The sequence below is a fragment of the Carex rostrata genome, chromosome 14 (assembly GCF_964058835.1).
Source record: "Carex rostrata chromosome 14, lpCarRost1.2, whole genome shotgun sequence".
NCBI classification, from domain to species: Eukaryota; Viridiplantae; Streptophyta; class Magnoliopsida; order Poales; family Cyperaceae; genus Carex; species Carex rostrata.
The window spans coordinates 6,585,090-6,595,835 of record NC_135931.1 but is presented as its reverse complement, the minus strand read 5'-3'; the positions used below and the strand labels follow the sequence as shown (position 1 = coordinate 6,595,835).

The 10,746-nt window shown below is 36.1% G+C and overlaps 2 protein-coding genes across 2 annotated transcripts; one reads left to right on the top strand and one right to left on the bottom strand.

The window, feature by feature from the left end:
* The first annotated feature begins 772 nt into the window (after nucleotides 1–772).
* Nucleotides 773–1,699, top strand: LOC144564958 (uncharacterized). The gene is made up of 2 exons (XM_078314562.1): nucleotides 773–1,226; nucleotides 1,323–1,699. The coding sequence occupies exons 1-2, from the start codon at nucleotides 946–948 to the stop codon at nucleotides 1,648–1,650; spliced, it is 609 nt and encodes a 202-aa protein (XP_078170688.1). The 5' UTR covers nucleotides 773–945; the 3' UTR covers nucleotides 1,651–1,699.
* A 4,055-nt stretch (nucleotides 1,700–5,754) lies between these two features.
* Nucleotides 5,755–10,526, bottom strand: LOC144565589 (topless-related protein 1-like). Its single transcript, XM_078315380.1, has 13 exons — nucleotides 10,465–10,526; nucleotides 10,014–10,161; nucleotides 9,333–9,447; nucleotides 8,898–9,025; nucleotides 8,616–8,808; nucleotides 8,392–8,501; nucleotides 7,936–8,008; nucleotides 7,743–7,819; nucleotides 7,559–7,648; nucleotides 6,883–6,981; nucleotides 6,651–6,787; nucleotides 6,322–6,565; nucleotides 5,755–5,970 (listed from the first exon to the last, which is right to left on the bottom strand). Exons 1-13 carry the CDS (start codon nucleotides 10,524–10,526, stop codon nucleotides 5,794–5,796), a joined length of 1,653 nt encoding a protein of 550 aa, XP_078171506.1. The 3' UTR covers nucleotides 5,755–5,793.
* Nucleotides 10,527–10,746: the final 220 nt, after the last annotated feature.

The following is a 10,746-nucleotide window of genomic DNA, read 5'->3' as shown; positions in this document are numbered from 1 at the left end:
TTTCCATATAATCTACCACCCGGGATGATAATGAAAGAAGACACCATGTTCCTCGCGCTTGTCATTCCCGGACCAAAGCATCCGGGTCGGGACATTGACATTCTTCTTGAACCTTTAATCGATGAATTGAACAAATTGTGGAAGGATGGAGCGAAGACATGGGATGTGTCTAGACAAGAGAATTTCAACATGCATGCAACACTTCTTTGGTCGATAAACGATTACCCCGCGTTCGAGATGCTAAGTGGGTGGGGTACTAAAGGCCGATTAGCATGTTTTCATTGCATGGGTAGAACAAAGGCATTCCGACTAAAGTATGGAGGTAAATTTACATGGTGGGGTTGTCATAGATGCTTCTTGCCTCTAGATCACCCATTTCGCCGCGATAAGAAAAATTTCAAGAAAGGTCAATGCGATTTTGATCGGCCACCAAGAAGAGTCATGGGAGAGGAGTGGCTCGCGATGGTGAATAATTTAGAGAAGATAAGATGGGGTAAAAATCATAAGCCGGACCAATTGGATGGTTATGGTGAAACCCACCATTGGACCAAGAAGAGTATTTTTTGGAGCTTGCCCTATTGGAAAGATAATTTGTTGCAACACAACATTGACATGATGCATTTGGAGAAGAATTTCGCGGAAAATTTGATTTACACGCTTTTAGGCATGGGGAAAAAAAATAAGGATAATGAAAAGGCACAAAAAGATTTGGCTCTCCTTTGCAATCGACCCACTCAGAACTTAGCCCCAGACCCGGACCATCCAGAAAAGTTGCGAAAACCAAAGGCTCCCTTCACACTCTCTCTACCACATAAGAGGAAGGTTTTAATATGGCTCAAGAATTTGGTGAAGTTCCCCGATGGCTACGCATCAAGTTGGTCAAGGTGTGTAAACCTCAAAACAAACAGCCTAACTGGGCTAAAAAGTCATGATTTCCATGTGTTCATGGAGCGACTACTTCCAGTCGCTTTTAGGGACTTTGTCCCTGATTACGTATGGGATGTTTTGTGCGAGATTTCAAGCTTCTTTAGAGAGATTTGTGCCAAGGAGCTTGATCCATCCCGTATCGACCAATTAGAAAAGGATATTGCGGTCACAATATGCAAAATGGAAAAGATATTCCCACCGTCATTTTTCGATTCCATGGAGCATCTTGTGGTCCATGTCTGTCATGAGGCTAGATTGGGTGGACCTGTAGGGGCTCGATGGATGTATGGATGTGAAAGGTGTGTGTTTTTTTATTTTTAATCTCTTTCTTATTCAATAACGAAAGACTTAGCTCACTTATTGCTTCCATATCTAACCCAATATTTTTATTACAGACGAAACAAAGAACAGAGAATGAAAGTCACAAACAAGGCACGTGTTGAGGGTTCAATTGTCGAGGCAACAATTGTTAAAGAAATTGGTTCCTTTTGCACGCGTTATTTTGCAGAGAATTCTAAAACTAACCCACAAAAGGTTGGAACAAGTAACCCGCTGCGGAGATGTCTATCGATATTTGATACCGCGGGCCGTTTCTTCACACGACCAAATCGAAGGACTCTCACCGACGAGGAACTTAAAGCTGCACACACATATGTCATCCTCAACTGTCCAGAGATAAAAGATAAATTTCTAGGGTACAATCTTATAAAATGTTTATTTTAATAATTTCAAAAGTCCCTATTCTAACCACTTTCAAAATCTAATATTTTGACATGTCGGATTGTGTAGAGAGTTTGATGCATGCATGTTAAACTCTGGACAAGCCAGATTTGCTCAACATTTGGACAAAGTTCGTGAAGATGGGTTTGCAGATTGGCTACGAAAGAAGGTACTAACTGATCATGATTGCGACCTATACATCCGAAGGGCAGGACAAATGCCACAAAAACAAGCTAACTGCTACCAAGGGTACGAAGTTAACGGCTTTCGATTTCACACAGAGCCATATGGGGTTAACAAGTCAACAAATAGTAGCGGTGTTTGCGTTAAAGGGGAGTGGGATGGAATTGACAAACCACAAGACTACTATGGACTTCTCCAAGAGGTAATTGAGCTAGACTATGATGGACTCAACAAGGTCGTTCTCTTTAGGTGTAATTGGTTTGACATAACAAACGGTGTTAGGGTGGACATCCAACATGGAATTGTTGAGGTTAAACATGCTTCTCGCCTTAAAACAAATGAACCATTTGTATTGGCACCTCAAGTAATCCAAGTTTTCTACCTCCCTTATGCATCGGATAGTAATGAAAGAAGCCAATGGTGGGTGGCAATGAAAACTAGCGCAAAGGGGAGGTTTCGTACCGAGCTCGAGGACGAGGTCGATGCAAACCTAGAATTTTTCCAAGACGAAATGCCGGATCATCCAATCGAGATTTCAAATGGTCAAGATTTTTATTGGGATGGCATGCCACCTCAAGAAGGCGAGTTCGAGTTAGTAGTCGATACGATGTCGGAAGGTGAAGAAGAAGAAGATGACAACCCAATTGAGTTAAGTGACGAAGAGTTGGACACAGACCAAGGTGAGGATGAATTTGGTTTCTAGGCCCTCGATGCTTCCGATCAAGAGTTTTAATATTAGTGAATCAATAGTTGTATATGTCCGTTGTGCCACAAAGTTTGTAATATTTTCTTGTTTCTCAATTATTTTGGAGTGTTTGTTCTAAATGCAAAAATTGAAATCATCAAAGTATTGAACTCTTATATACTGCTATTATTCATGTTGTTGTGATTCATAGTATAAATCAGCATTAAAAAGGAGATATCAAATAAACAGAAGTGTACCTGTCTCCAGGAACTAAACAATTGCAAGGGTAAGCCCATGCTCAGTTGCAAGGCCGGTTAATAAAATATAATATCCACCATGTGTTTGAGTAGTTGCATGGCAAGGGGTTCAGTTGTTGCAAGGACCTCCAATTAATATATAATATCTGACCTCCAAAACGTAATTGCAAGGGTAGGTAAAAAACAGTTGCATGGTTGCACAACATACATTTGCATGCGATAGGTGTTGCAAGGAACTACCCTTGCAACAAGTTTGAGGAATCCAGAAACGCCATTTCTGTTGCAAGGGCCGTCCTTACCTTGCAACAAACTGGACCTACGCATGCAATAAACCCAGATTCTAGTAGTGAGCGGCAGTACCAATTCGAATTTGGAACCAAGGTATAATGTTATATTAATTTATTTAATTGTTAGATAAATTTAGTTTTAGAAATCTATCAAGGAGTAGATCCTCAGCTCAAGTTAGATGTAAATTTTTTTGTTTTACGGTCTTTTTCCGCACTTAAGCCAGTACAAGGGTAGTAGCAAAACCCTTCATAAGGTTAGGGTAGGGTTAAGGGCGTGTTTGGCGGACGGAGTGGAATAGGAATGGGAACGGGATTGCAAAAATTTTGAACTAAAAATTACTGTTCATGTGGGAAAAAAAAATTAGTATGAGTGAATTTCTTTTTTCCACGTGAACAGTAATTTTTAGGCTGCCGCCGAACAGGCCCTTAATGGGTAAGTGTATGGGTAAGGGTAAGGGTAAGGGTAAGGGTAAGGGTAAGGTATAGGTAGTATCACTTTTAATGGGAATGGGTATGAAAATGTCTCCACCGGACCTGTATCGTACCCATTGACATCTCATAATCGTTGTAAGCAATCTAATATTCTATTTGACTAATTTGCAAATTAGATAAATATATGAGATGGTGAACAATTGCTGTATTGATTGGATAAACCATAAAGAGCATCAAGACATTTTATTTAGCAATTTGTATTCGGAAAAGTGGTAAAGTAACTAAATTTGAGGTTGTGCTTCTTGGGGTCAAACGTTACCAACAGTTGTAACGGCCAAAATTAAATATCGAATTGTCAAAATTATAAAGTCTTATATCAGTACTCTACTGACATAGCAGCATTGACCTCTATATTTTGTAACTAAAAGACAAATTGCTTCCTCTTTTGTTTGTTACCAATCGTAAGGCTAACTTGGACTCTAATAAAAACATGACATTGCCAAAGAGTGTGTCAATAATTTCTTTCAATTTTTTCAATTAGTTTGAAGTTAGTTTCTATATATGAAATTATAAGTCCTCTTTTAGTACCTTTCCGTCTGGCAACGTGTCAGGAAGCCTAAGAGAGAGGCATTGAGATGGCTCATTGATTTCATTCACGTGAGAAACATAATCTTTGATGGCATCGTCATATCCATCGGATTCCTCATCCTTTCAGAAGGTACTAAAAGAATATAATATGGCTTTAGGAGTATTTTTAGGTTTTTGCATATGTTTTTATATGAGAAAATATTCATTTGGTAAAGTGCATTGTCCAATAATTATCTCATTACTTAGATTTAATAGTTTTTTCTCATTAGTTAAGAGATTTTATACCTTCTATTTAATTAGTTAGATAGGAATGCATAATTAAGATATAAGTTCTATGCCTCTCAACTGACGTCTCAGTAGAATAAAAGCATCTTCACAAAGATATATTGACTCAAGTCTTCTATTTGCTAGATTTTATCAAATCTCTCATTACCTTCCTGTTGTTAACCACTGTCTTACAAGTTCAACTAGTGGCTCACAAGATCAATTTGGGCATATGTATAATTCAATGTCACTCAAACTATTTTCTTTTTTAAGGTCAAAATAAGCTGACAATGAAAAGTTATGTACAAAAGCCTTAAATTCTATCTATTTCATTAATAAGCATGAACTATTGTAATGTATCTACACATGATCTCCTACTTCCTGCCTCTGCGTCGCTCCTGTCACCCAAACTATTATCAGTTAAAATTAAATGCAACAAAGAATCAAATTAATTAATGACAAAGAGACCACATAAAAGGTGTTACCAGCTCAATAATCTCTGTTAAAAGAGCATGTGTTCTTTGTGCTGACGTGCTTGTTTCGACATTGGATTCCTGTTTTCAAAAGAGAACAAGAGATATATGATAATTTCAATAAAAAATGAAAAGAACATACATTATTCAGAAACAGAGATATTGCAACAGATAATAAGCTCTTCCCTAGTTAAAAAAAGGACAATAATAATAAAAATCGATGTAAAATGTTTCTAACGAACCGACTCAACAATAGCAACTGAAGTGTTTTGTTCTGTCTCCCTGCCTCTGCGTCGTTCCTGACACCCAAACTATTATCAGTTAAAATTAAATGCAATAAAGAATCAAATTAATTAATGACAAAGAGACCAGATAAAAGGTGTTACCAGCTCAATAATCTCTGTTAAAAGAGCATGTGTTCTTTGTGCTGACGTGCTTGTTTCGACATTGGATTCCTGCTTTCAAAAGAGAACAAGAGATATATGATAATTTCAACAAAAAATGAAAAGAACATACATTATTCAGAAACAGAGATATTGCAACAGATAATTATTCCCTAGTTAAAAAAAGGACAATAATAATAAAAATCGATGTAAAATGTTTCTAACGAACCGACTCAACAGTAGCAACTGAAGTGTTTGGTCCTGTCTCCCTGCCTCTTCGTCGCTCCTGTCACCCAAACTATTATCAGTTAAAATTAAATGCAATAAAGAATCAAATTAATTAATGACAAAGAGACCGGATAAAAGATGTTACCAGTTCAATAATCTCTGTTAAAAGAGCATATGTTCTTTGTGCTGACGTGCTTGTTTCGACATTGGATTCATGCTTTCAAAAGAGAACAAGAGAGATATGATAATTTCAATAAAAAATGAAAAGAACATACATTATTCAGAAATAGAGATATTGCAACAGATAATAAGCTCTTCCCTAGTAAAAAAAAGGACAACAATAATAAAATTCGATGTAAAATGTTTCTAGCGAACCGACTCAACAGTAGCAACTGAAGTGTGGCTGCTAGTTTCGGCTGTTAATGGTAGATGTGAAGGCGATAACATCTCCTGATCACTTCTGCTTGCCAAAATCTTGATGAAGTTGTCTTTTGCTGACACGGCAAGTAAACCACTATTGTTGAACCTGATTCGAGGAAATGTCTAGAAAAGGGAAAAAAAGAAATAGTCCAAGGTGAATATATATATACTGAAATTAAAACAGGGAAAAAGAGAACCATTATCGTAAATGGTTATTTCATTAACAACATTTTTCTTAGCTTCGTTTCATTTTTTCCATTTTTAATTCCTATTTGTGCTAAATTTTCTTTGAACATACATTCATACTGGGGTTTGGTTGTTCGATTTTCTAAGGTGAGTTTACCATTGTAACAGTCCCTTGCCAAAGCCAGCTAGGAATGGTGCAAAAAATGAAAACAGTTGCAGTCACTAGATAGTTATCCTATTCTCCTAGTACATATACCATAAAAATGAAAGAAAATACTTATTACTCACCGGCAATCCACCCCCAGCATCGACATAGTATAATGGCTCGCGATTGTCAACATTCCAAAACTTGACAATCGAATCATCTCCAATGGCTAGAATATGGTCATCGGCCATGTCAAATTGCAAGGCCTCATCGGTATGAGTTGACAAGCCCAAGTAGCACTTAATAATGCCTTCATTGAGCTCACCCCATTCCACCAGGAATGGACTTCCGGTTCCGACGTCCTTGATAGTTCCACATGAAAACAGCCTACATTCAATCCACATGAATGTAAAATAATATTTACTCCAATTTGACAATGAGTTATTTTGTAGTTCAGAAACTTGAAATGCACCTTGAACCATCCGTAGTTGCTGCAAGGGAAACAGAGGAACAAATTGGACCTTCAAATTCATGTTCAGGCTCAACCTCCAAATTCTTGTCAAATCTCCATGACTTGATCTTTCCGTCGCTAGATGCTGAAATAATGTCCTGTGAAATTGACACCACAAATTAGAGGATATAGTTTTTCTAAAATAAGCTCGATTGAAATTAGCAAACCTAATGATTGAAACATATAAGTTTACTTGATGGAATCCTCCCAATCGAAGACAAATTGAAAGGACAGGTGCTGAGTGATCCCCACCGAAGGTATGAAGTCGCAATCCGGATGTAGAACACCACACCTAACAACAAATAATATTTATTGTAAGAAATATGGATGTTCCTTTAACTAATTATATGAGTTAGGCTATGATGCATTGCAATGTATATGCCCTCTTGTACATTAGAGTGCAAACCGTTGGATTTGAAGTTCAAATAGTTGATCTACAGAGCTCAACATGTTCTCCATAGCAAAATGTGCTTAAAGACCAAATTTTATATTTTTCAAATTTTTTTACTATTTTTTTAGAAATTTTGAAAATCACTATTTTTTTGAAATTTCTAGATCATAGAAAAACAATGATTTTCAAAAATTCTAAAAAAATAGCAAACAATTTAAAAAAAATATAAAATTTGATCTCCAAATACATTTTAATATGAATATCAAATTAAACAGTTTGGATCGGTTATTTTGATGTCAAAACCCACGATATATATATGGTCCAATGTAAAAGAGGGCATATACATAAATGCAATGCACCATAGCCCGACTCAACTTATATAATGCAAATAAAAAAAATATATGTTGCACATGCATATAATTTCTTGAACTCTACATATATACAGACTGTTAATTAAATTCATGTTCATGCTTGTTACCCTAATTGCGCCATCGTCTCCGCTAGTCACGATAAACACTGGTGGTCGAGAAAAGGTAATATCATTTAGCCCACCTTTATGAGCATCAATCTGGGGAAAGATATAATTATACAATATAAATTATATAATGCAAATATTAATTACAAATATTATTTCACAAATGTATGAAATTGACTACTATTACCTCAAATGCACATTGTAGGCTATCTCTCTTGCCACTAATTTTGTACATTTGAACAAGATGCTTGCAATATGCAACCACTAGGAAAGAAACTTTGCATCAATAATTGGAAAAGGATCCTCAGAACTAATAATTGTTTTCTATGAATATATGTAAAGATAGATTGTTACAAATAGTTATACATGAATGAACTTACCGAAATGGCACCCGTCAGTACTCCATAGAACACGTCTAACCGAGAAAAAACCATCTTCTTTATCAAGAGCATCCTGCATTATTGAACAGCATGAATTTTCAATAAGAATATGTAAGATGTGTGTGTGTGTGTGTGTGTGTGTGTGCGCGCAGACACTCTTCCCCATTAGACTTGTTTAGTCCGTTATGTACCTAAACGCTAGATATTACTTAACCCATACATGCAACTAGAGCAAATGATTTGTATATTTCAAGACAAATTTAGAAGGCCTGATTATTGCTTTACTTTAGAGATTAAATACTTTTTTTTTTTTCTTGATTGCAAGTATAGCAATTCTGATATCAATATATGTGAAAGGTAACAAACTTTATATAAACTTGGCCTATTAATTATTTACAAGTTAATCTGGATTAGGAAATAGATTTATATGAAGAATAAACTATGTCAATGTGTTACCTGAATCACTGCAGAAAAGGCTGCGTTGTTTAGAAGTCCAAAACACTTCTTATGAATTCTCTCTTTAGAAGAAACGTCCCATATCGAAACTTCACCCGAGCTTGTCCCAACTAAAACAAGAAATTCAAAATTGTTATTAGGATTGAGTTGATTACTTCTCGCCTCTGTGCAGCTTAAACTTGTATCCAAATGCATGCAACACCAGTACTGTTTTTTTGCCCAACCACTTTTTCTGACAAATTCAAGAAGAAGAAATAAGTTGATTGGAAATTTCACAACACCTAAGAGCAATGTCTGCTGAATTGGGTGGAAATCCATTGATACAACTGCAGAGTCTAGACGCAGTTCCATAACCAATGATGTTGGCAACTTCTCCATATTATCTGACTTCCTCGGAACTATTTGGTGTGCAGACTCCTTAATTTAAAAAGGTAATAGGCAAGTTAGTAAATAGGAACCTCTACTTGCTTGTTGGTCAGGCAGACATAAGCTCAATTGTGAAGTACAAAAAGAGATCGTAAAGGTAATAAACGCCTTACAGATGTGGAGGACTCCGAAGCGCGAATTCTTTTTGCGGGAGCAATTGAATAGATATTTTGTGAGTCTAGATGCATACTTTCTTGTCGGGATGATTCTGTATGATTCAAGTACAAATAATATTACGCCAAGATATATTTTTTCTATTAAAGAAGCTACAGTATATCATTAGATCAATAGTTCACATCAGCCCCTTCAGGTTTTATGATTCACATAAGCAATCACTACAAGTAAGCATACAGAAATGGGTGCATGCATAAATAATTTGCAGCGCCAAAAACTTTACAATGTAAATTTAACTTATGGAATCCCAATGTTTTGGTGATTTATATATAAGTAAAGAAAATCATTTTATATTTATATATATTAAATGAGGCAGAAATCAAAGTGCATGCAAAATGCACCTCCATCATTAGCAGCACCTCTAACATCTATGGCTAATCTGCTTGGGTCTGCTGTGAAATGTGAAGTCAGCTCAAAGCTTGATCTCCCAAGACTCAATGACAATGATGGCAATGGCTGAATATATCAAAAGAGAAAGTACTACTTATTAGTCTGACTTCAAAAACAAATGGAAGCTTATGAATGCTTCTAATTAAATTACACTTTGGAAGAAATAAACTTGATATATAGTTATATACATGGCTTTCCATTATATTATGATTATTGTCTTCACTGAAACATGCACATTTAACGGCTATTAATACAGTGCCCAATACAAACTTTATGATACTAATTAAGCACTGTATCAAGATGATAGTGACATTCTATTAGATACTAGCTACTTTAAATATCAGACCATTAATGTTTTTGAGAAGCTGGCATTCCATGATAGTGTATAATGGCTGCTGAAAGCACTGTTCTGTTTAGTTACTTGAATGAAGCCAATTAGCAAAATTGGTTGTGTTTTGAAGTTTAAACATGAAAAACGTACTAGTGTTATCAGATATTCTTTCTACACATTCACTTTACTATAATGGTACTTCCAACTTACCTAGATTCGGATTGATGCATGCAGAACATTTTAGGAACAAAATAATACAGAGGTTATGGTTATGCATGGATGATTATATATTGCAACTCACCGTGAAATTTTGCACTGGTCTATGCAAAAGACTTTCACTCATTAAGGAGGGAGGGAGCATGAGTTCTGAACAGTTATGGTCAGTGAGAAGGGTCGCCATAGCCACATTGGGCAGCCTCCTCTCACAAAGGGAATGCTGCCAGTTAAAACTGGAATAGGAAAAAACGAACATGTATGTTACAAAGAATATTGGCTTCATTCACAATATCAGCTATTTCTTTTTCACATTTCTCCCAAAATTGTCCTATATTGAAGGAAGAAAAATAAAATAGAGATTCTTTGTATTGCAGCATGTGCTTTTAGGAGTACAATTCATAATTGGACAATTTCTGGGGATGCAAAATTACGTGTACGTAACTTATCCTTTTTTTTCCAATAAGCCCAAATAATTATAGTTTTCCACAGAAACAATTAATCAAATAAATGTTATGGGAAGGGTTAGATGAGGTTACCTATGAGTTACCAAAGACTGGAGTCTGGAGGGAGGAATGGTAGGGAAACAAAACTTGTCCATGAGATCAGGGCATCTGAGCACTAAATTTCTCATCTTGGCACATAAAGCTGCCCGTGCCTTCTGCGGATTATCCCACTCCTTAAGAAGTGGATGTTCCCTTCAATATTCAAATAATTCACATTACATTAGATATCAAAGTAACACAAAATGAAGAAGGATAGGTGAGACAGAGAGAGAACCTGAAGTCCATTAGAGAGAAAAGGTGAAGAAGCTCCTTGTA